At 43.7% G+C, this 26,731-nt stretch overlaps 1 protein-coding gene across 1 annotated transcript in view; it reads right to left on the bottom strand.

Moving 5' to 3' along the window:
- Window positions 1-26,731, bottom strand: part of LOC134360080 (hemicentin-1-like) — a 425,813-nt gene that overhangs the window by 217,886 nt on the left and 181,196 nt on the right. The window contains exons 31-40 of the mRNA XM_063074161.1: window positions 22,124-22,402; window positions 17,340-17,621; window positions 14,556-14,661; window positions 12,140-12,309; window positions 10,183-10,337; window positions 6,729-6,825; window positions 4,846-4,944; window positions 4,137-4,313; window positions 2,255-2,406; window positions 1,244-1,367 (exon numbers count right to left, since the gene is read on the bottom strand). Of these exons, the coding sequence (XP_062930231.1) occupies window positions 1,244-1,367; window positions 2,255-2,406; window positions 4,137-4,313; window positions 4,846-4,944; window positions 6,729-6,825; window positions 10,183-10,337; window positions 12,140-12,309; window positions 14,556-14,661; window positions 17,340-17,621; window positions 22,124-22,402 (1,641 nt within the window). The remainder of the gene's footprint in view (window positions 1-1,243; window positions 1,368-2,254; window positions 2,407-4,136; window positions 4,314-4,845; window positions 4,945-6,728; window positions 6,826-10,182; window positions 10,338-12,139; window positions 12,310-14,555; window positions 14,662-17,339; window positions 17,622-22,123; window positions 22,403-26,731) is intronic.

Here is a 26,731-nt window from a genome sequence, read left to right as displayed (position 1 = left end):
CTGATTCAGGTCTAAGAACAGCCGACCGTTATTCTCAGTGTGACCTGCTAATGCTTTGAGCAAACACGTCTACCATGGAGTGATGCATCTGATTTACAGAGCAACCGACTTGCCACCCCAAAGCATTTCACCATCCACAAAGCAAAAGTCAAGAGCGAGGTAGGATCCCCCTGCTCACCAGAAAGAATGAAGTTTCAAAAACACACAACTGAAATCTTGCAAGTCACAGATTGTCTGATTTAGAAATGCATGTCCATTTTTTCATTATCACTGGGTTTAACTCCTAACACAGTGTGGGAATACCTTCTACCTGAAGAATGCAATGATTCCTGATAACCATTCACCAGTAAACAGAGAAAGGTATTTAATGATGCCCTTGTCCTTAACAGCCGCAACCCATGAGAAAATCAGAAGATGATGACCACTCCATTAGTTAGATTGAGTCTCAGAGCCTTCTTATGTGCATGCTCAATATCAGACACCTAATATGGAACTTCTAATCCCATGGAAAGGGATTATCACACTGACAGAAGATAAGCGTCAAGAATATACACAAAGCTCAAACATTCCCCTCGACCCTTAGGAAATCCTCTTCCATGACTGTGCTAAGCGGAGAGGGAGGATTTAGAATGGTACTAAAAACCTTGAGTCCGAGCGTCAGAAGCCCCAAGAGTATACCATCCCACTCATCGAGCACCTCTCTGTAATTTCCACCATGGCCTCATCAGTCACTTCAGAACCTGCTAAACCAGTTTCATTCCAAGAGTCTGCCTAAGTAGAAGACCTTTGTGGAACATCCTTAAAATTGCACCGTAACACCAAAACTTAACTTCGCTGGCAACGTTCCCTCTAATTTATTTTAATAGCTACGCGGACTAACCATTGCTCTGAGCAGGAAACTTTTACATGGCCTGAAAACTATGCAGCACTTTAATTATTTTTGTTACATGCATACTATGAAAATTGAAAACTCACATACTTTTCATTTTATTTATTAACGGAAGGGTATGACAAAATACAGTACAACAAAGAAAATCTTCCACTTTTCCTAAACTTTTTCTTGTTTCTTTACTCCAGGTGTGTGGCAACAAAGGCTATGTGCATGGGGGCATTTCAGTGGCTGCACACCCATGCAGCTTAGAGCAAACAGTGTTCACGTGGAGAGATTCTAATGGATGCTTCAATACAACTCTTTCCTGGGTACGTTTCGCCCAATCCCAACGTTATTTCAAAGCACACTTACGATAAACTTGCAGGTGGATATCCTTTTGGTCCTCTCCGGCAGAACTCACAGCAACGCAGGTATATGTTCCTGAATCAGAGGAGTGGGCACTGGCAAAGGACAGAACCTGACCATTCATAAAGAACTAATCAAAGAGAAAAGACACTTCAGTTCAACAGGCAAAACAATCAAATTACAAAGAGAATGCATTAACTTCACCTGATAAGTAGAAAGTTGTAGGGGAAAGATGGGGAAAAGTAAACAAAAATAAATACGGACAAAATCCCATAAAATGGCCAGACAGCAAGTTCACACTCATAATCAACCAGTCACTGCAGGAGAGACAGGGGCATAATAGTCAATGTTAACATTGGTAGCTCAAAATCTGTCTGCGGTATCTACTTAATGGAAAACACACATCTAGTAAACAGTCACCATCAATTTACAGTACTATGTAAAACTCTTAGACACACACACACATATATATATATATATATATATGTAGCAAGGGTGCCTAAAACGTTTGCATGGTACTGTATTTGTCAATGTAGAGCAGAGAGCGAGTTTGTAAATCCAGTGGGAGCAAAGGATGTTGGGAATGGCGAAGGTGGAGAGCTGCGGGTGGGGTGTGGGACAGGTGATAGAGAAGGAATGCCGGGGTGGGGGTGAGGGATGCTGTGGATACAGACTCACGCAGCCCTGAGACACCAGACAAGGTGATTTGATTCCAAACAGTTGTTTATTGATCATTACAGAATGTCTCTCTGGTGCTTCCTACAACCTCCCCTCTCCCTTCCTCTTTGCCCAACCATCATTCCCCTCTCCCTGCCCCCTTCCCACTCTCAGTCTACAATAGAGACCCATATCAGAATCAGGTTTATCAACACTCACTGTACTGTCCAAAATTCTTTGGCACGATATATATCGTGTGTGTGTGTGTGTGTGTGTGTGTGTGTGTGTGTGTGTGTGTGTGTGTGTATCTCTAAGATTTTTGCACAGAACTGTAGGTTCAGAATAACAAATACCACTGACCTTTAGCCTTTCACTCATCATAAAGAGCGGAGTTTTATCTTTTAGCCATGTCACTTTGGGGGCAGGAATTCCTGCAGCCTCACACTGAAGTTCTATAGGCTGGTTCAGAAGGGCAGTAACCTTGTCCAAAACCGTTGAGATCATTGGCGGGACTGCAAATTAAAAAGTTCTGGATGAGTGAGAATCGATGTTTTCCCATAATTGCCAGCAAACTTCAATGATGGAACACATACTGTTAGTACCTTGCATATGGAAGTGAGAAATACAAGGGTGTAGCAACATGTCCACTGGAGAGAGTGTCTGTGCAAGAAGATGTTTATATTAACGCAGGGACTGAGGTAAACAAGCATGGATATCAAATAGATCCTGGTCCCTGGCCTGCTGAGTTCCTGCAGCAGTTTGTGTGATTTGCTTTGGATTTCCAGTGTAACACGCTGTAAGGTTCCACTGCTAATGTAATTGTTTCTCTGTAGCAGCAATGTTTGGGTTATGACTAGAGATAACGGGGCATGTTAGCCGATGAGTGGGATGTTGTTCTTTCTTGTGGGTCTGGGAGCAGGGATTTCGCGGTCTTTTGCCGGGGAGAGATGAGGAGTGAAGACGCGAATGGAGAGTTGGTAGACCGCCAGATGGAGTGGACTTGGATCGAGGGTCCGAAGGTCAGCGACAATCGGAAGAGATCGATGGTGGACGAACGGCCTTATCAATGAGCTCCAACGTTGCGAATTAGACTGTTTCATGAGAATGGGACCTTTTCTTTTCTTTGTTTCCTTTACTAATCATATAGTCAAACTAAGAATTATAAAGCTCAATCGTTTAATCACATATTGTGTACTGTTTGTTATTTTGTGGTACTGATTTGTAACAGGGGACACATTTGCGCAGCATCCACCCAAACGAGATTTCTGAAGTTTGGCCAGGCCGAGGACTGTCTTCCCCTAGGTTAAGCTGCTAGCCGAACCGAGAGTTACACCAGCATCTGCAGAATCTCTTTTGTTTATGGCCTGCTGTGAGAATGAGAAAGAGTATACGGATACCCAGTTGTAATCTGCTGCTAGCTGTGTGACTGGAGATGCAAGTGCCACAGTGTCTTTTACTAACAAATTTATTTCATTTTGTTCGACGTCTCCAGATTATGGGTCAGTTTGGAAAGACAGAACAGCCAAATGATCCATTTGCAAATCTCCAGCCTGTATTCCACCAATAGTAAACACAAAATAATCTGCAGATGCTGTTGTCAAAGGAACACTCACAATGGTTGGAGGAACTCAGCAGGTCAGTCAGCATCAGTTGAAAAGATTAGTCGACGTTTCGGGCCAAAACCCTTCGTCAGGACTGAAGGAAGAACTTTGGGGAGGGTTCTTCCTTCAGTCCTGACGAAGGGTTTCGGCCCGAAACGTCGACTAATCTTTTCAACTGATGCCGACTGACCTGCTGAGTTCCTCCAGTGCATTGTGAGTGTTCCACCAATAGTAACAGAATCAGAATCAGGTTTAATGTCACTGGCATGTGTCGTGAAATTTGTTGTCTTTGTGGCAGCAGTACAATGCAATACATAATAATAGAGAAAAAAACTGAGAATTACGGCAAGTATATACATATAATAGTTAAATTAAGTAAGTAGTGCAAAAATAAAAATATTTTACGGAGGTAGTTCATAAGTTCAATGTCCATTCAGCAATTGGATGGCAGAGAGGAAGAAGCTGTTCTACAGAATAACATAATCTCATTCTGGCCTTTTCTTACCACACTGACAAAGAGTTGGCCTCAGCTCAGTAATTTCCCATAACATTGCTGCTAAGGTGAGTGAACAGAAGTTACGGCAGACTGCGGCACGTGGATGTCCCTGTGTCAGAGATACAGTGTATAGAATCCATCTCACCATAAACCTGTAAGGTGTATTGCAGTTCTGTACTGCCACCCATACTGGATGCCACACAGCGATACAGTCCTCTGTCCGACACCTGGGCACTGTGTATCTGTAGAGTTCTCCCCTCCTCCAGCACACTGACACCAGCCATATTTGTGATCAACTGGTTCCCCTTCAGCCAAGTCAACACTAAGTGACAAAGGAACAAAGATCACTTGGTGACAAAGACAGGAAACAAGATAGCTGTGTTAACGCTCCGCAAATCAATGCCACACCATGGGGAAAGGAATTTTAGCTTCCATAGTTTCAAACCCAGCAGCTCAACCAAATCTGTGAAATGCTTTGGGCAAGCTCAAGGATAACTACTGGGAAACACACACACAAATGCTGCCTGAGCTGCTCAGTTCCTCCAGCATTTCGTGTGTATTACTCTGCATTTCCAGCACCAGCAGAATCTCTTATGTTTATAAACAACTGAGAAAATTATAGTGTTATTAAATAATTGCTAATGATATGATGAGGTAGGAAAATTGTGACTTTTTTTGGAAGGTGAATAGCCACATGTGCAGTTAACATGTTCCTATACATTGACATCTACCTGTATTTCTGATTGTTTTACAGATATTTATTGAAATTTCAGAGCCACTTATCTGTCATAACCCCAGGAAAATGTGGGGTAAACAATCAGGTTTCGTTTCAGTGGACAACAAGCCATACTTACCAGGGGGTGGAGTTCCCGTGGCAACGCAGTCGAAGGATACTGAGTGGTTCACAGTTGCAGTTTTGTTGGTATCGACAGAAGTGTCTATAACAGGAAACTCTGAAATATAAAAAGACAAATGGTAGAAAATATCGTTTGTAATATAAAGTCACTTTATTAACACCAGCGTAGCAGTTGGCGCCATACTGTTACAGTGCCAGTGATCACTGATCCGTGTTCAATTCCCTGCTGCTGTCTCTGAGGAGTTTGGATATCCTCCCCGTGACTGCCTGGATTTCCACTGGCTGCTCCAGAATTCCTCCCGCATTCCAGAGATGTGCAGTGAGGTTAGTGAGTTGTGGGTATGACGCGTGGCCCAGCACAATCCTCACTGATCTGATTTGACGCAAACGATGCATTTCACTGCACTGTTTCAATGGACATAGAACATAGAATAGTACAGCACAGTACAGGCCCTTCGGCCCACAAAGTTGTGCCGACCCTTAAACCCTACCTCCCATATAACCCCCCCACCTTAAATTCCTCCATATACCTGTCTAGTAGTCTCTTAAACTTCACGAGTGTATCTGCCTCCACCACTGACTCAGGCAGTGTATTCCACACACCAACCACTCTGAGTAAAAAACCTTCCTCTAATATCCCCCTTGGACTTCCCACCCCTTACCTTAAAGCCTTGTCCTCTTGTGTTGAGCAGTGGTGCCCTGGGGAAGAGGCGCTGGCTGTCCACTCTATCTATTCCTCTTAAAAGGAATGTGACTAATAAAGCTAATCTTCAATTTTTTAAATCTTCTAATAATGCATGGTTACATGAACACACAAGAGTGATATTCTGAAACATATTGTAGAGCACATGGATTCATTTAGCTTAGTATGTAATAGTGGAATAAATTTTCTGTCATAGTCACTGATCCCTCTAAGCTGTCCGAGGGCGTGGCCATGCTGTAACTGAAATGCCCCCGTGCACATAGCCTCTGTTGCCACACAGCGATTCATTCTAAGTATTCATAGTATGGATATTTATTTAATTTTTATTTATTCAATATTTTTTCTTTCTTTTTATATTTACACAGTTTGTTGTCTTTTGCACACTGGTTGAATGCCCAAGTTGGTACGGTCTCCCATTGATTCTATTATCGATTTATTTAGTATGCCCACAAGAAAATGGATCTCAGGGTTGTATATGGTGACGTATATATACTTAGATGATAAGTTTACTTTAAACTTCATTGTAAAAAAAACATTTATAGTGCCGTGCAGTTTTTAGGCTATATAGAAGATTCCTGCTCAGAGCAATGGATGGGTCGCGCAGCTGTTAAAATAAATAGAGGGAACGTTGGTGATGGTCCGTAACAATTAGCAGTTTGTTTCTCAAATCACCTTTCAATCATGGACCTACACATTACACTGCAATGGGAACATGATGAGATTGGGGAATTGTGATCACTGTCTCCAATTACTGCATCCAAAAAAAGGAACAACACACACGAGTGAGTTGCTCAGTGTGTTAACATTCAACAACCGGGTAACCAATCCGGTTTGCTCTTGCCTACAGGCAGGTCTTCCCTCACGAGTATCATCATAGTAGCTGACATGAAAAATGTATTTGACTCCAGTTGTATTGTGCTTGGTAATGCACAGAAACAACAGTTCATTGCCAAGAGAGTGCAGAACAGATGAGATGCCAAAAAAGGCAGAATGATGTAGGGTAGACCTTTTTGAGTTATACATGATGGAGAACAATTAGTAAAATTAAATTGCACGTCAAAAAATAATAATTTTTAACAACCCAAATTGCTGGAATTCCAGTGCACTATACTGGTACATCTTTACCTGTGAATCTTTCTGCTGTAGGCTGTGTTAGACTGATCCACCACAACACTTACCATACACAATTACTTTGACAGCCTGTTCAGATTCACCTGCCTCGTTGGTAGCTACACAGGAATAATTGCCACCATCTCTCTGAGTTGCTCCGTCGATCTGTGAAGCGAATGGAGTAAATACAAAGTCTGAAGGTGTTTGCTCAAATGTGCCAACTCTGGTTTTGAGTCTCTGTTAGTTTCTTTGATTTCCCCCAGTCAGTCCTTTCTCCACCCCCTACCCATTGTCTGCCAATGTTTCTGTCTCTCTCTCTCACCCGTCCTGTCTATCAGTCAGTCTCTCCCCCCCCCACCCCACCCACTGTCTCTCAGTCTCCATGCTCCATCTGTCAGAAACAAGAAAAAATATGCAGATGCTGGAAATCAAAGCAACACACACACAAAGCTGGAGGAACTCAGCAGGCCAGGCGGCATTTATGGAAAAGAGTAAACAGTCAATGCCTTGGTCAATGTCCTGGTGAAGGGTTTCGGCCAGAGGCATCGACTGTTTACTCTTTTCCATAGATACTGCCTGGCCTGCTGGGTTCCTCCAGCATCTTGTGTGCGTTGTCTATCTATCAGACTCTCTTTCTTCCTCTCTCTGAGTGTCTCTCTTTTCCCCTCCTATTGTCTATCATTCAATCTGTCTCTCTCCCACTTCCCCACTGTTTGCCAGCAAATCTCTCTCCCTCCCCCACTATCTGCGAATTTCTCTTCCCCACTGTCTGTCAACCTCTCTTTCTCTCAATTACTTTCCCAACATAATTATTTCCTGATCTTCCCTAAGAGATTGAAACTCTCCTTTCCTTTGTCATAAGCACATTTGCTTCACCAGATAATGTTAACTGATGCCAGCTGATAATGATATAGCAGTACAACTCTGATAATCCAGTTCGCTTGGGCCTTGGTGTTGTTGGACTAGCGGGTTTTCCAGACTATTGCATGTTTCAACATGAATTTATTAACGTATTTTTTTTTAGTTTACTTCTATAGATGCTACATGGTAATGCAATAAGCGTCCCAATGAGCATGAGAAACGGGACGCTGTCAGTCTGACGAGAGGAGGGGAAACAGCGGTCCTATGAGTTAGATTGCGAGAGTTGGAGCCAGGGCCCTGGAGAGGAGATGAGAGTGTGGGGAAAGAGTCCCGTTGAGGGAAAAGGTGACAGGAAGCAGGGCCCCAGCAAATTGTGATGAAAGGAACACTGGAGCCAGGGCCCTGTCGGGTGGATGGGAGTGTAGGAAAAGAGTCCCGGTGAGGGAGAAGATGACAGGAAGCAGGGCCCCAGCAAATTGTAATGAGTGTGGGGACTGGATGCAACAAAGTTGGACCCAGGAAGTGGAAGGGAGCACGGCAAACAGCAGCACATGCCGAACTATTGGGATTTCCAAAGGACTGGACAGTAGATTCTCATTAATGTTTTATCATTTTCAAGAAGTTTTCAAGATCCAACCCTGGTTCCTGAACGGACAGACTCCCGGGCCGCACTTCATCCTGCTCTGACAAAAACCAGTTGGAAATGTGAAGAGGAAAGCATCTGCCATACAAAACAACAAACTCTCAAGAGGTAATCAGTTAAAATTAATTGGCAAGTTAAAATTGACTTTTGCTGGTTGGCATTGTGGTATAAATGAGCACACAGTGACGTGTTTGTACAGTCTTAGCCATGGAGCCAGGGAGAGATTCGTATGGAAACTGGCACTTCAGCCCCGCCCCTCCCCGAGTCCAAATGATTCATCAGTCACCCCATTATACTAATCCTGCATTAATCCCATTTAAATTCCAATTCCCATTTCCGTACTGACGAGTCGGTCCATGGGCTCCACTTGTGCCAAGATGAGGCCACCTCATCCTCACGGTGGAGGAGCAGCATCTTATATTCCATCTGGGTAGCCTCCAACCTGATGGCATGAACTTCAAGGTGATAGGTGGGAGGGGTGAAGTAAAGAGCTGGGAAGTCGATTAGAGAAAGAGGTACAGGGCTGGAGAAGGGGGAAATCACATCTCTCCCTCCATCCCACTTTCTGGTTTCGGCAGGGATTGCTGTCTACATGACTCCCTTGTCCATTCGCCCCTCCCCACTGATCTCCCTCCTGGCACTTACCGTAGCAGGCGGAATGAGTGCTACACCTGCCCCTAAACCTCTTCCCTCACTACCATTCAGTGCCCCAAACCGTCCTTCCAGGTGAAGCGACACTTCACCCGTGAGTCTGTTGGCATCATCTACTGTATCTGGTGCTCCCAGTGTGGCCTCTAGTAAATCGGTGAGACCTGATGAAGATTGGGAGACCGTTTCACTGAGCACCTATGTTCCGTCCACCAGAAAAAGCAAGATCTCCCAGTGGCCACCCATTTTAATTCCACGTCCCATTTCCATTCCGACATGTCAGTCCATAGCCTCCTCAACTGTGCGATGAGGCCACACGCAGGTTAGAGAAACAACACCTTATATTCCATTAGGGTAGCCTCCTACCTGATGGCAAGATTATCAATTCCTCCTACCAGTTTAAAAAAATTCCCTCCCTCTCCTGTCTTCTATGCTCTACTGTGGATTTTTACCTCTTCTCACCTGCCTCTCACTTCCTCCTGGATCCCCTCCTCTTTCTGTTTTCCCTGTGGTCCACTTTCCTCTCCTATCAGATTCCTTCTTCTCTCCAGTCCTTGACCCTCCAGCTAGCCTCCTTCCCCCTTCCCCCCACTTTTTTATTCTGCCATCTTCTCCCTCCCTTCTCAGTCCTGAAGAAGGATCTCGGACTGAAACATCGATTGTTTATTTATTTCCACAGATGCCCCCTGACCTGCTGAGTTCCTCCAGCAGTTTGTGTGTGCTGCTTTGTAATTAAAAAATAAATCCCCACATTTTCTTCTATAAACCCCCACCCCAGGTGCCGCCCGCTCACCTACACACCAGACCAGATCAATTTGTAGTGATCAATTAGCCCACCATCAATTACACGTTTTCCTCTGGGCATATTCCCCAAGAGTGTTGGCGCGTGGCCAAGTGGTTAAGGCGTTGGTCTAGTGATCTGAAGGTTGCTAGTTCAAGCCTTAGCTGAGGCAGCGTGTGCGTCCTTGAGCAAGGCACTTAATCACACATTGTTCTGCGATGACACCGGTGCCAAGCTGTCTCGGCCCTAATGCCCTTCCCTTGGACAACATCGGTGGCGTGGAGAGGGGAGACTTGCAGCATGGACAACTGCCGGTCTTCCATACAACCTTGCCCAGGCCTGCGCCCTGGAAACTTTCCAAGGCACAAATCCATGGTCTCACGAGACTAACGGATGCCTGTATATATAAGATCCTTAAGATGCAGGAGGAAATCCACCGTATTCATAGGGGAAACGTGAAAATGTGACACAGACAACACTCTAGGTCAGAATTGGACTCGGGGCTCTGACACTGTCAGAATCTCATCTGCCCGGAATCTGACAACCAAAGAAGATTCTATGACTGTGTGAGTCAAACGTCAGTACTTACCTTAACGCTCCCATTTGTTCTGGTGAGCACCTGTCCATCCTTCAGCCACGTCATCAAAGGTGTTGGGGTTCCAGTAACAGCACACTCCAGTGTAACAGACTGACCAGTCATGATGGACAAACTCTCGGCTCCCAAAATCCTCACCACTGGGGGGACTAGATACCAAATATAGTCAATAATTAGGGAATTTGATCAAAGCAAATTAAGCAGACTGGAACAAGCAATTAATATAGATGAAATTGCACTTATAAAAAGCAGGTGACAAATATTTTGAACATGGTGCTTTGCTGTTCTGATATTTTATTAAAATTTGAATATGCATTCAGTCATCACTTTATTAGGTAGTTCCTGTACCTGATAAAGTGGTCACTGAGTGTAGGTATGTTCATCGTCCTCTGCTGCTGTAGCCCATCCACTTCAAAGTTCAATGTGGTGTGCATTCAGAGATGTCCTTCTGCACACTACAGTTATAACACACGGTTTTTGAGTTACTGTCACTGTCCTGTCAGCTTGAACCAGCCTGGCCATTCTCCTCAGACCTCTCTCATTAAAAAAGCATTTTTTGCCCACTGCTCACTGGATGTTTTTTATTTTGTTTTTTGAACCATTCTCTGTAAACTCCAGAGGCCGTGATGCATGAAATTTCAGGAGCTCAGTATTTTCTGAGATATTCAAACCACCTCATCTGGCACCAATAATTATTCCATGGTCAAAGTCGCTTAGATCACATTTCTTCCTCATTCTGATGTTTGGTCTGAACAATGACTGAACCTTTTGACCATGTCTGCATGCTTTTATGCATTGAGTTGCTGCCACATGATTGTTTGATTAGATATTTGCATTAATGAGCAGGGGTACAGGTGTATCTAATAAAGTGGCCACTGAATGTAGGTTTGTTAAAAATTGTGCATTTCAGCGTGTTTCCATATGTACGGCAGAATATAGGACCAGGAGGCACCACACAGCCCACTCGGCCAATCTTACCTTGACCTCAACTCCACTTCCCTGGCTGTTTCCTATAGCTCAGAAATCTTAATATACTCAAGGCTGAGACAGCGACACAAATCAAATACAGAGGCAAAAGCAGTTAGATTGAAACCAGCTGAGTTTTTTATGTGAATACTTTTTCACTACAGTATTATTTGGCTTATCATTGTTCAAAGTACTCTCATTGTTCAAAGTTGCTTGCTCCATCCATAAAAATGAAAAGATTTAAGGCTGAGCTGCAGAGCATGGAACATAGAACAGAGAACATAGAACAGTACAGCATATTACAGGTCCTTCGGCCCACAATGTTGTGCCAACCCTGAGCTGCAAAGCACTGAGATGCTGGGGGCTAATTTCCAGAAACATGGACTTCAAGTGATAAGGATTGTTAAACCTTTAGAGTTTGCCAGGCAGGATTTGAAAGACAAACTTAAATTCAACTTGCATCTTCAACAGTGTCTGATTGTCCCTCAGTACTTCAGAGTCAATAAAGCCCCTTTTGTACAGTGTCTGATAATTTGCAAGGACCTTTACCTTTGTGGGAAAGGAGAGAGCTTGCTTATAGGATTGGCACTGAATCTAGCAAAAAATGTCACAATAAAATGTTACTTCAGACCTCACATTGGAGGACAGGAAATCGGAAATTTTCAGGCACTAAAGTATTTGGATACATTTCGACTGCACCTGAGCAAGATCGGACTTGAGAGACTTAAAAGGTGTTTTCCCTTTCGTCCCTCAGTTCTAGCTATAAAATGGAGGGAGCAAGTTGCACATTTATGAAAAAGTTATTAAATTTAAAGTCAAGGAACCTATTGAGCATGTTTTCAAAGTGATTCCAGAATGCTACACATTTCTTGGGAATATTGCACCGCTAATACGAACAAGCATTTTTGATTGTAACTCTTACATGGCATGGAAGCTCAAATTTAAATCACAATCATAAATCGTTGCAGTTTTATAAGTGTTGTACCGTGGACTGTGACCTCAAACTCTCCTCTCTCTTCGCCTGCCTCATTTTTGGCTAGACAGACATAGTGGCCCTCATCCATCAGTCTCGTGCGGCCAATAAAGAGTCTGCTCTGGTCAGACGACACCCAAGCGCTGTCCAGCTCAGTAAGTGGAACATTGTTCCTCAGCCACCTGACAGACAGAAAGGAGGAAATCAGGCTCTGTTACACAAAATAAAGTTAGATATTCACAACAATAATAAGTTTCGTTTGGAACTGGATTGAGGACAGTCTGCCTCAAAGAGTGAAATGCTCTTAATAACCATGAACAGAGTGATATTTACATTTGTAAGTCTACAAATCATAGGAGCAGAATCAGAAACACATGAGACTGTGCAAAAATCTAAGTTCTTCAAAATAAATGAGAAGAAAAATCACCCAGATGTTAATGGGAATCTGGAAATCACAGTTGGAAAGGTAGAAGACAGAGAAAATATCATCATATTTAAACAGTACTTGAGGATGGGGCTGCAGAGTTGTAACCGGCAAGTGTAAGGTGGTAGAGGCAGGTACAATAGGGACATTTAACGAACTATTAGGTAGGCGCATGGATGATAGAAAAATGGAGGGCTATGTAAGAGGGAAGGGTTAGCTTGATCCTAAGAGTATGTTAAAAGCCGGTGGAACATCGTAGGTTAAAGGGCCTATAGTGTGCTGTAAAGCTCTCCGTTCTGTGGTTAACGAGTGCGGAAGGTTAAGTAGCTCTTCTTGGATAGGCACAGACTCAGCAGGCCAAATAGCCTATATTAGGTCATTAGTTTTCCATAATTCTGCAATCCACTGAGCGTTTCCTGCTAGTTCTGTTTTTATCAAAGAATGAGCATTTATCTGACCATTAGACAATAGAGCCACAGAGCACTATGGCACAGAAACAGGCTCTTCAGCCCATCTAGTCCATGCCAACCTGTTATTCTGCTCAGACCATCAACCCACACCTGGACAGTCGCTCTCCATAACCCCCCAGCCATGTACCTATTCAAACCTTTCTGCTGGCAGCTCATTCCACAGTCAAGAGCTTAAGAGTTCATCTTAAGACCATAACTGCCTATTCGTATCATGGTGGGTCAAAATCTACTTCAGACTAAAAGAAAAATAGGCACGACGTGAGCGTCAAACACAGAAACTGGCCATGCGGTCCACTGAGTCCACTCTAACAACCAACCACCCTTTTACACTAATACTACAGTGATCCCATTTCTGAATCCCTCCACATTCCCATAAATTCCATTCTGCCACTCATCTACAAGTTACGGCAGCCCATTAACCTACTAACCTGCGTGACTTTGGGATGCGGTAGGAAACGCTTACCATTCCAGGGAGAACGTGTTTGAATTTTTCTGGTAAGGGATCGCGTTGAGGCAGAGGGAAGGCAGAGAACACTGATCCAACCAGCAACATTCCAATATTACAGATAGAATTAATTTATAAAAACCTTGCTTTAATGGCTGCTAAAGGTAGGATCTTCCAGTGGCCACCCATTTCACTTTCCGGTGGCCACCCATTTCAATTCAACTTCCCTTTCCCATTCTGACATGTCTGTCCAAGACCTCCTCCACTGCCATGATGAGGCCAAACATAAGTTGAGGGAGAAAAACCACGTGTCCCATTTAGGTAGCATCAAACCTGATAGCTTGAACATTGATTTCTCCAGCTTCTAGTAATTTCTCTCTCTCCACCCCCCCCCCATCCTTCTCCCTTTTTCTATTCATCATTCTGTTTACCCTCTCACCCCTTCTCTTCACCTCACATGCCCATCACCTCTCTCTGGTAACCCTCCTCCTTCCCTTTCCTCCATGGTCCACTGTCTTCTCCTATCAGATTCCTCCTTCTTCAGCCCTTTATCTCTTCCACCTATCCTGTACCAGCTTCTTACCTCATTCCCTCTCCCCTCCCCCAACCCCCACCTTCCCCCTCCCCTGGTCTCTCTGATCACCTGGCACTCCTTCCCCTTCCCCCACCTCCTCATTTTGGCTTCGCCTTCCCCACCTTCCTTTCCAGTCCTGATGAAGGGCCTCGGCCAGTAACCTCAACTCCATAGATGCTGATTGACTTGCCGAGTTCCTCCAGCAGTTTGAGTGTGTCGCTCAAGATTTGCAGCATCTGCAGAATGCCTTGTGTTTAACATTCCAGTGTATATTGGAAATGTACAAAGTTCTCTTTACAAATGAAAGAAATTGACTCCTGGCTGTCCCAACACCATACTCAATTAGCCTTGTTCCCTCCTACAGCCAGCATCCAATGCCCTGCACGTTCACCGTCCACGTGGGACCCACCACAGAGAGACGTACGAGCATTGACAATGTCCAAAAAGACATGTGCAAATGATTACCATTGGCATCTTCTGTAAGCAATTATCCAAAGAGCAGAATAGGAACTCACATTATTTTTGGTGGTGGGTGACCAGTTGCTTGACAAGACAGCTCCAGTGGGTTATCAATGGTCACGGTCACATCAGAAGACTCTCCAATCAGTAGTTGAGGGGGGACTGTGGATACAATTGACAGCATCATTTCACATGGCGTCTAATAGGGTACAATTATATTGACAATTAACCTTCTTTTTTGGTTAGCATCTCCTTGAGAAAAGATGGAATATTTCTATCCAAAAAAAAGTCCTTTCTTAGAGTTATAGAGTAATAGAGCACTGAAACAGGCCCATCAATCTAACTTGTCCATGCCAACCAAGAAGCCCATCCAAGCTACTCCCATTGGTCCATATTTGCCCCTCATCCTTCTAGACCAGGGGTTCCCAACCTGGGGTCCTTGGGCCCTTTGTTTAATGGCATTGGTCCAAGGCATCAAAAAAAAGGTCAAGAACGTCTGTTAGACCTTTCCTGACCATCTACCTGTCCGAATGTGTACTTTTTAATGCTGCTGTTTTAGTTGCCTCAACTACTTCCTCTGGCAGTTTGTTCCATTCACACACCACATTATGCTTGAAGATGTTACCCCTCAGGTCTCTTTTAAATCTCTCCCCTCTCACCTTAAACAGAAAATGCCCTCATGCACTGTCCACACAACAGGAAGTGAAAGTCACATTTCTCCCTTTACCACTTCCTAGCAATGAAAGGTCGCTGGCTGCATTCTCTCCCTCTCCCCATCCATACTCATACACCTGAGAGATCACCAGGCAAGGAACATCTTCTCGTTATGCAATTAGCCACTTTATCAGAAACACTGGTTTATAGGTATGAAACCAATTCCATTTCAGAGTTCTTATTTCTGCTCTGACTGGCAAATCACACAAGCCACTGCATAAAAATAACCCTAATCTCACCTCGGATTTTTACCCAGTCCTTTGGCCACTCTCTTTGGTTGAAACTACTTCTCCCTATTTTCACTAAATTAAGGTACATTACTTTACGTCAAGGAAGCTTAATTCTCAAGGTCAGAGCATCACACCCAAATGTATCAAGAACATTACAGTCTAAACATGTACTAGGTAGGTTAATTGGTCATTGTAAATTGTCCTGGGATTAGCTTGCGGTTAAATCGGGGTTGTCGGTGAACTGGAAAGGCCTATTCCATGCTGTATCTCAAAATGAATGAATGAGTGAATTAATTAAGGCTTCTGATTATGATCATGTTCACCCGATGAGCTGTCAAAGTTCGCCCCTTCAAACCGTGACCTTTTGCAGCCACACGGTTCCCAATGACCTGAGGCCTTGGTTCTGCAGCAAGCCGGCAATTAGAAAAGGCCACAACTGGAAACAAGGCCTTCAGATGATCATCCCATGGGCATTCACTTGGCAGCCTTTGACAAAGTGGCCAATGTACTTTAGGAATTCTTAACAAATTAAGAATAGATTTTTTTGAAAAAGCATCATTACCTTTAACAAATTTAAAACGTTTCATTTATAGAGGTGATGTAAGAGGCAAGCTTTTTTTTAAACACAGACAATGATAGGTGCTTGGAATTGGTTACCATGGTTGCAGTGGAAGCAGACAGCTTGCTGGAGCTTAAGAGGGTTTTAGATAGGTGCATGAATACGAGGGAAATAGAGGAATGTGGAAGATGCACAGGAGGAGAACATTTATTATAAGAATGGCATCAAGATTGACACAAGATTGTGGGCTGAAAGGCCTGTACTGTTTTATATTCTATGTATTAATATAGTGAGAAATAAACAAAATAAACAAGTCACTTATCTAAACTTAACTTTATAATCAAAATCAGATATCCCAAGCAAATGATCAGTGGGCCTGTGTCAGATTCATCACTTTTGGCTGGTGTACAATGGATGGTCCAAATGCAGACTGTACCCAGCCCCTTGGCTCAGTAAGTTACAGGAATCTCCTACCCTCAAAGTGAGAGCAAGGACAGTGTAAGAGATCAAATTCTCCTGCATCTTATCTCCTGCACATTCTTTGCCATGTGCAGGCGCAGAGTCTGGAACAATTCGAGACACAGCTAGTGGTTCCCTATGGATTTGCCAGCATAATCCAGCTGATTAAATTCTGTATTGTGGACTCTCAGTCACTGACACCAACTCATATTCAATTCCAGGCAAAAAGCGAAGAGACTTCCAATAAATCTGCAAGGGTTAAACCTGCAGGCCAGATTGAAGCTAAGCCACGGCATATCTGGTCTCCTAACCATAAGTCCATGAGACATAAGGTGGAATTAACCAATTCGGCCCATTGAGTCTGCTCCATCATGGTTGATTCATTAACCCTCTCAAATCCATTCTCCTGCCTTCTTCCCACAACCTTTGGCACCCTTGTCAATCAAGAACCTATCAACCTCTGCTTTAAAAATACCCAATGACTTGCCATTTGTGGCAATGAATTCCACAGATTCACCACTCCTCTAGATCAAGAAATTCCTCTCCATCTCTGTTCTAAAGAGACATTCCTCTATTCTAACGCTGTGCCCTCTAGTCCTAGACTCACCCACTATAGGAAATATCCTCTCCATATCTACTCTTTCAAGGCCTTTCAATATTCAATAAGTTTCAATGAGATCCTCCCTTCACTCTTCTAAACTCCAGTGGTACATGCCCAGAGCCATCAAATGCTCCTCATGCGTTACCCCTTTCATTTGAGGAATTATTCCCATGAACCTCCTATGGACCCACTCCAACACTAGCATATCTCTTCTTAAACAGTGTCTTTGCTTTTCTTAGCAGAATCTTTACTTTCTTTTCAATAGAACTTTGCCTACCTAAGATGTCCACGGTGTAGCGAAGTTGTTGCTCTCCCGCAGCATTGCGAGCTATACATACATAGGTGCCAGCGTCACTCGCTCCAGCATTCTTAATCTTAAGGGTCTTCCCTCCGGCCAATAACTGAATTCTGTCATTGCCTATCAGCAGGGCGCCATCTTTGAGCCATGAGAGATCAGGAGGTGGGTAACCACTTGGAGAACACTTCAGGATCAACGAATGACCAATGACAACTTTTGTCTCTGAAGGATGGCCCGAGTTCTCATCAAAGCTGGGTGGAACTAAAGAGGAGGAAAAGAGAGAAATTAACCCCCAGGCACGAATGATGAGCCAATGTCATAGAGATTTATAAAGCTGAAAAATAGGGTGAAAGATTAAAGATTAGCTTTGTTTTGTCACACTTACATTGAAACACACAGTGAAATGCATCGTTTGTGTTAATGACTGACACAGTCCAAGGTTGTGCTGGGTGCAGCAGGCAAATGCTGCCCCCTCTTCGGGGACCAACATAGCATGCCAACAACTGACAAACTCCAACCCGTATAGTGCTGTGCAAAAGTCTTAGGCACCCTAGCTATCCATATATGTGTCCAAGAGTTTTGCACAGTACTGCATTTGTCAACACGGAGCAGAGAGAACGTTTGTTAATCTGATGTGAGCGAAGGATGCTGGGAATGGTGAGAGTAGGGCACTGTGGGAGGGGTGGGAGGTAGCACGGGTGCAGACACACCCAGTCTTGAGACACCAGACAAGGTCACTTGATTCCAAACAGTTGGTTTATTGATCATTACAGAATATCTCTCTGGTGCTTCCCACTCCCTCCTCTCTGCCTTCCTCTTTTCCCACCATGAATCCCTTCTCCCTGTCCCCTTCCCACTCTCAGTCCACGATAGAGTCACATATCAGAATCAGGTTTATCATCACTCACATATTTCATGAAATTTATTTTCTTTCACAGCAGCAATACAGTGCAATATGTAAAATTACCACAGTACTGTGCAAAGGCCTTGGGCACCTTTGCTATATATATGTTGCTAAGACTTTTGCACAGTATTGTATGTCTTTTGGAATGTGGGAGGAAACCAGAGCACCCAGAAGAAACTCACATGGTCACAGGAAGAAGATGGTCACATGGTCACGGGAAGATGGTCACGTGGTCACGGGAAGAAGATGGTCACATAGTCACGGGAAGATGGTCACGTGGTCACGGGAAGAAGATGGTCACATAGTCACGGGAAGAAGATGGTCACATAGTCATGGGAAGATGGGCACATGGTCACGGGAAGAAGATGGTCACATGGTCACGGGAAGAAGATGGTCACATAGTCATGGGAAGATGGTCACATGGTCATGGGAAGAAGACGGTCACACGTTCACGGGAAGAAGATGGTCACATAGTCACGGGAAGATGGGCACATGGTCACATGGTCACGGGAAGAAGATGGTCACATGGTCACATGGTCACGGGAAGAAGATGGTACATGGTCACGGGAAGATGGTTACATGGTCACGGGAAGAAGATGGGCACATGGTCACGGGAAGAAGATGGTCACATAGTCACGGGAAGATGGTCACATGGTCACGGGAAGAAGATGGTCACATAGTCACGGGAAGAAGATGGTCACATGGTCACATGGTCACGGGAAGAAGATGGGCACATGGTCACGGGAAGAAGATACAAACTCCTTACAGGCAGTGGCAGGAATTGAACCCCAATATTCTTATTGCAGGCACTGTAAAGCATTACACTAACTAGCACACTACTATACAGCCCTTGTTTACAAAGCACTGCTTATTACTATCAATATTTCTGTATTTGTTCATATTTTACTGAACTCTACTTGGGACAATGACAAAGCACAGTATAATATTAATGGTAAGACCCTTGGCAGTGTGGAGGATCAGCGAGATCTTGGGGTCCATGCCCATAGGACACTCAAAGCTGCTGCACAGGTGGACAGTGTTGTTAAGAAGGCGTCTGGTGTGTTGGCCTTCATCAACCTGGGGTTGAGTTCAAGAGCCGTGAGGTAATGTTACAGCTATATAAGACCATGGTCAGACCCCACTTGGAGTACTGTGTACAGTTCTGGTCACCTCACTACAGGAAGGATGTGGATACTATAGAGAGAGTGCAGAGGAGATTTACAAGGATATTGCCTGGATTGGAGAGCATGCCTTATTGAGAATAAATTGAGTGACCTTGGCCTTTTCTCCTTGGAGCGACGGAGGATGAAAGGCAACCTGATAGAGGTGTATAAGATGATGAGAAGCATTGATTGTGTGGATAGTCAGAGGCTTTTTCCCAGGGCTGAAATGACTAACACAAGGGGGCATGGTTTAAGGTGCTTGGAAGTAGGTACAGAGGAGATGTCAGGAGTACGTTTTTCCACACAGAGAGTGGTGGGTGCTTGGAATGCACTGCCAGCGACGGTGGTGGAAGCAGAGTCTTTTTAGAAACTCAGAGATAGGTACACGCAGCTTAGAAAAATAGAGGCTATGCAGTGGGGAAATTCTAGGCAGTTTCTAGAGGATGTTACATGGTCGGCACAACATTGCGGGCCGAAGGGCCTGTAATGTGCTGTAGATTACTATGATTCTATGATTAATAATGAAAAATATAGTATTCTAAAACTCAAATTGATTTTTAAAAATTATTTTATCCAGCAATCTATACAATTTGTCTGGAATTGTGGATTTATAAAAAAAGAGATTTTTGCCACAGGATATGTTATGTTTACCAGGTCCCAGCTGTACTGTGCCATTAACAGGTGCATCTCCAGTTACTCCTGGCCGATATTCCTGCTGTAATTCAGGGAACCATCTCCAATTTTAGCATTTCTACCACTCCTCCCTTAAGGCTACCTGATCCAGTTCTGGTACCAAAGGATGGCTAAAGCACAGAAGGTGCCAGTCAGTCTGTTGTGCGGCACCCTCCCAGAGCAATTCCTCAGTCCTTCTCCCCAGCCCTTTCTGTGTAGCCCTACGGATGCCCCTTCACCAGATACTTATCCAGGTCACAGAGGAACCTGTCTTCACCACACCTGCAGGCAGTACGTTCCAGCTCGTCCGCATGCTGTATAGGAAAAGTTTTTCCTCACGTCACTCTGAGGACAGAATACTGCATCACTCTTCCATGAATGCACTGAACAATGCAATATTTCATGACTCCTCCGAAGCACCCCTTGCCCTCTTCATCCTGAATAACCACTGAATGGTGAGAGTTTAACAGCGGTGCAACAATCACATCCACATGAACGTGCGTGGAGAGAAAAGCCCTGACCATTCACAGCAGGCTGTAAAATTGGGAATGAAATGGATTTTAAACCTGCTGTGAACATATGATTTTGGGCCAAACAACTGTCATTCAAAGCCACCACAAGAGCTCTGTAAACATCTAATGTGATAGAAATTTATCTTTATTCTTGAAGAGATGTTTCCTCATAAATGTACTGAACTTGCCCTTCACAACTTTGAATCAAAAACGCCTTGTCATAACCAGCTTCTTTTTCATTTTCCCTATGCTGTAAACATCTATAAGGTCACCTCTTGCTAAACCTTTAGTGCCCCATTATCCAATTGCTCTTTAATGCTAACAAAATACTTCTGTGGCCTGTTTTGGTTGTGATACACACGGTACCTTCTTTCTGTAATGTAGTTATGTGGGTGCCTTTTAATATGAAAAAATAGTAAACGGTAATAACTGCCTTTGACTTTATTACAAATTCCAGAGACACACTCAAGACAGTCACTGCGTAGAGCGAAATCACTTACTTTTATAATCAGCTTTCGTTTGAAAAGTATATGGCATTTCAAAGTGAAAATGTGTTTTGTGTGTGTGTTTTGTGTGTGTGTGTGTGTGTGTGTGTGTGTGTGTGTGTGTGGTGTGTGCCTATGTGTGGTGTGTGTGTGTGGTGTGTGCGTGTGTGTGCGTGTGCATGTGCGTGTGCGTGTGCGTGTGCGTGTGCGTGTGTGTGTGTGTCTGTGGTTACTCAAATGAGAGCAAACAGCAAAGGGAAACTCATTGAGTGATAAGCTTTAGATTCATTTTCGAGGGATCAAGATATGAAAGCATAAACTTGGAGAAGGTTTGCTCTTCCCAACAGGCTAAAATCAAGAGCAAAGTATTGACACATCAGAAATCTTAAAGAAAAACCAGAAAAGTACCCTGTTCTCACTGCTACCGTCAGATACAGAAGCCTGAAGGCACACATCCAGTGATTCAGGAACAGCTTCTTCCCCTCTGCCATCTGATTTCTAAATGGACATTGAACCTATGAATACTACCTCACTACTTTTTTATTTCTATTTTTGCACTCCTTATTTAATTTAACTATTTATATACTTACTGTAATTCATATTTTTTTCTCAATTATTATCTATTGTACTGCTGTCGCAAAGTCGACACATTTCACAAGATATGCCAGTGATATTAAACCTGATTCTGATAAATAACCATCAGGTCAGGCAACATCTGTGCAGAGAGAAGAGCTAACTTTACAAATCTTCCATCCAGAAAGATGAACTATTTTTTCTCCACAGCTGCTGCCTGACCGACTGAGTATTTCAATAATATTCTGCTTAATTTTTCAATCAACCTCTCCTCACCCAGTCCCTCAAGTCCTGAAAACACGGTCATAGATCATTCCTAACTCACATTGGCTTAACTCTCTGCCCAATTCTGCAATCTGGACTTGTACTAAGTGAGACTGTACAATTGGAATGAAGACTCCAATACCTACATTCCTATCAATGCCAGTGGAGGACTTGAGGTCAACGAACTTACGGTAAACCTGCACTTTGTATAACTTCTTGACGTTCCCTGCAATGTTCCTGGCCCGACATGTATACCATCCTGCATCAGATGCCTGAGCCTTGTTAACCTGCAGCAGCCGACCCCTCTCCACATATGTCATTTTGGGGCTGGATACAATGGGACGATTATCCTTCAGCCATGTTATCCCAGGAGCTGGAACACCGTGAGAATCGCACTCCAGACTGATGCGGCTGTTCAGGTGAACATTCACCTCTTTGGTAGCATTGGCTCCTCGGATTGTTGGAGGAACTGGAAGAAAAGAACAAATTCCTTTTATGTGGCACCTCATGACACCATAATCACTGTTACAATGCCCAGCTCCACAGAAAAACTTCAAACTGAGAACAGGGATAATGGTTTACAAACAAGCATGCAGATGCAATGCCACACTATCTATTAAACTTATGCCAAAATACACTGTTGGAAACTACTGTTTTTGTTTTAAATAATACTTTTTATAAGATTTGTAGTTTTTTAACAAATTCATGTATTTTTCACACTCACTGGCAGAAAGCGGTATAGCAGCTAAACTAACGGTTTATCATCCTTCTCATTTTTCATTGGCTAGTTATTAGCACATTGCACATGTGATGTAATTGCTTTAATTATGCAGCCTATTAACGACTTTATTCCTATCTAAGGAGTTTTCCTTATCTTATAAAAGTGATAGATTTTTCAGAGGTTCCATCTTGGCTTCTTCCTTATTCCTTTGTCTTCACATCATACACCCCTTAGCATCATTTCTCGGCTCTTTACTTAGTTAGCTTAGTATTTGTATGTTTGTTTGTACTCTAAAATAAACTGTAATCTTGGAATTAAACGGCTCATCATTCCTGACTCCAGGAAGTACCCCAAGGATCAGAACATAAACGGAGATCCAACAGAGGTTTGCTATTTTCTTATCAACTGTACACCCGGTATGCTTTTTTCTATCGAGACTACCACAGTTCATTGTTGAACATTTAGCTGTATGGTAAGGGATTCATCTTTGTGTGTGTGTGTGTGTGTGTGTGTGTGTTTGTGTGTGTAGAATGTCTTCACCAATGTGGCCTTGGGCGTATGTGACCTGCTGCGGAAGCTTCAAAGTAACTGTGGGAACACATTCCAACCGTGAGAACACTGCACAATCATGAGAACATGGAAGCTACTTGACCACAGGGACGGGACTCGTGAAGTGTGGTGACAAGTGGTGATTGGTTTGGTGGTTTGAGCTGGTGCTAATATATTTGTCCAGCTGGTGCAGCATTTTATATTATTGGAGCGGTCAGGCCTGAGAATTTCACCAGTGCCTCACCGACGGGCTAGTTCGTGAACAGTGCCACAGATTGGGCAGACCAGGAGATGTGCTGCAGTGGAGGGGAGGAGGGGGTTAGTCCACGCACATCTAAATAAATATTTTAATGCTGGCTCTGTTCTGTCCTGGTAAACAAAGTTTTGAAACAGATAAAGAGAATTTGTGTCACTCGTCCATGAACAAGCCCATTACTAAGGCTGCTTCCTTGAAATGGCAAAACAAGAAGAATTTTCTCTGATGTAAGTATAATTTTAGATATAGAGGGTAAATAAAATTTGTAAAAGAATGGAAGGATTTTTCTCTGAAGGAATCTGACTGTTCCACTGGCCAGTACGCATATTGGGGTACAACGCAGGGTTTATGGAATATGATTTGTCTTGTCCTGAGGTAGGGAAAGGCTCCTTGCTGCTTGCCTGTCTTAAGGAATTAGTGAAGGCCACAACAAACTTTGGAACTCTGAGGAAAACAGAGCACGCAGGTCGGGCTGCAGAGAGTGAAACAGTTAACCTTTTAGATCAATATCTTTTCAGCGGGTCTGACCAGAAGCATGGACTTTCTGTCTGCCTAATGGAAGGTGACGTTATCCCAAGTTCTGGCTAAGTGCTACCCATCTGCACCGCAGCTGTTGCGCAGAATGCCAGCTGCTTGTTGCACGCGGCAGACCCTGAGATTCCGTGCAATTGCAGCAGCTCCCTCACGGAGTATAGGATCATTTCTTAGCACTTAAGGCAAATGCTGGACATTAAATATTTAGACAGTTTATATTTTGGATCTACTTTAATACTGTCCCAGTTACTCTAGCTCAATCCACTGTGCAATGATTTGATCTCTGTGCAAGACAAGCTTTTCACAGTATCACGGTACAGGTGACAATAATAAACCAACACCAATACTTACAGTATAACCGGAAATGGATTTTGCTGGGACTGCCACAATAGAGAAGCCATCAGGATGACGATGAGAAATACGCCATTAAGTGCAGAAAACAATTATGAGCGCGTTGCCATAACTTGAGGAACTGGGTTTCAGAGAGCAGTTGGGCAGGACAACGCTTTATTCATTGGATGTGGCAGACTGAGGTGTGATCTTATGGAGGTTTATAAGCTCATGAGGGGCAGAGAGAGGGTGAATGCACACACGCTTTTTCCTCAAGTTGGGGAATCAAGAACAAAAGGGTGAAGATTTCGGGTGGGAGTTGAAATTAGGAATCTGAAGCTTTTTCAAACATTGAGTGGTGTGTATATGGAAGGAGCTGCCAGAGGAAGTGGTTAAGGCAGTTCCAATAACAACATTTGTATGACATTTGGGCAGGTACATGAATAAGAAAAACTGAGAGGGATATGGGTCAGACAGACCAAATGGGACTGGCTTAGCATGGGAGAGTTGGGCCAATTGGCATATGCAGTGTGACTTTATAACTGTAACACTGGATATGCATCTAGCTTATTTTGCCAATGATCACCAGTGGAGATTTTTAAGCAGAGACCTTTGGAAAGCAACTCAGAGCAGACAGCCAGGGTGATGTAAAGACTTTGCAATCCAAGAATAGAAATGCCAGTTACAACACCTTCTGTCCTGGCTGAGATAATCTCTGAACAATATGTACCATTTAAGCAAAGGGCAGTATGAACTTTATACTTCATTGTCGCCAAACAATTGACACTAGAACGTACAATCATCACAGCGATATTTGATTCTGCTTGCATGGGAATATTTAACTTCACCTTCAGTTTAATGGTGGACAGAGTGGGTGGCTAAGACGCTCTCTCTCTAGCTCCCATTCTATTTATAGAATGAATAGAGAAACTTTTAACTTCAGTTTAGATGTCTCCTCCACTGTTCTTCCTCTATCAACCGCCCTGGCTGGAATGGGAAGTTTTACCTACAGTTTCCCTACATTACCAATCAAAGTCCAGTGATGGCTCCTCTTTCCCTTTTGAGCGAAGGGCCAAGAAAATGGTCAAAGTATCTCTTAATGAACAGGTTCAGAGTGCCCTGAAGGCTTTGGAATAGACCGCAATCTGGACCCTCAGTCTACACAGCTGTCAGGCCAAGTGGAAGAGGAGGAAGAATTTCAAAAATGAGGTTGGATTTAACCCAGAGTTAAGACCAAGGAACAATGTTTGGAAGTTAATCTTCCATCCCACAAGTCTGTCTGGATACTCCTACTCAACAACAGCAAGTGATCAGGTCATTGTCCAAATCCAGCCCACACAAAGCTGCCTGCTGCGTAATGTCTCAGTAATCTGCATTGGCTGGCTGTCTCCTCCAGTCATTTCCCCACGGACCTCAAATCATAACATCAACTTCAACACTAATTCAATCTCAACTCTGGTACATCAGCACGACAGAACAGCAGATCCCAGTCTTGCCTGAGATAAGGGGTTTTCAGCAGTCTCCATTCTTTCCACTATTTCAGCTCCATATGTTTTCTTTTCACGTTCACAAGGACAAAAATACATGTTTCACCACAAGTTCTGTTATGGACATACTGGGGAAGTGTAACAGCAGTGTTTGGTGAGGCTATGTTTATCAGTGATGTTGTGACATAAGGAAGACGTCTACCACTTTTCTTAGAGCATCTAGTGATAGCCGCCCCACGTAACCTCGCTACCATACAGTAAATATAACTTGTGCACATGACAATGAACAGAACTTTGACTTTAACATCTTGCAACCGCTTTTCTTACACTTGTCATTTCTCTTCACTGTGTCACTCCTTCCCTTTGTGTTGTTTGTTCTTTCTCTCACTCCTTCCATCTCTCTCCCCCTTCTCCACTATCTTTTCCTACTCTTCCACTCAGTCATAATATTCCCTTTTCTTCGGTCTTTTTGTAATTCCCTTCTTTTGGGAGCCTCCTTTCTTTTCTCTCTACCTCAGTCTAATAACTACTTTTTAATCCCTGCTGTGTCGCACATTCCTCCCGGAGGACCTCAACCTTGTCGTGGGGTTCGGAGGCTTGCATGCCTCCATGACCCGGAGAGCCACGTTAGCTGGAGTCAGGGCCTTGAGCTTTGATTCTTGGTAGGGTCACCCTTGCCAAAGAGGTCAAAGGGTAGAGGCCAGACTGAGAGTCATCCGCCGGCCCTCCAGGTTCAGGGGTTCAGCTCAAGGCCAACATCCCTGACTGGTCTAAAATAAAATATTGTTATGGAAACAGCAATGACGTTGGAAGACCTTCAGTGCTGCCCTAAGTGCCAGTGGTGTAATGGGCAATAAGTAATGTCTCACGCTCTATCTCCTCCCGCCTTCTGTTATCTGGATCTCTCCTCATTCTTTCCAG

Source organism: Mobula hypostoma, chromosome 21 (genome assembly GCF_963921235.1).
Source record: "Mobula hypostoma chromosome 21, sMobHyp1.1, whole genome shotgun sequence".
In the NCBI taxonomy this organism is placed as follows: domain Eukaryota; kingdom Metazoa; phylum Chordata; class Chondrichthyes; order Myliobatiformes; family Myliobatidae; genus Mobula; species Mobula hypostoma.
This window is presented reverse-complemented; position numbering and strand designations above follow the sequence as displayed.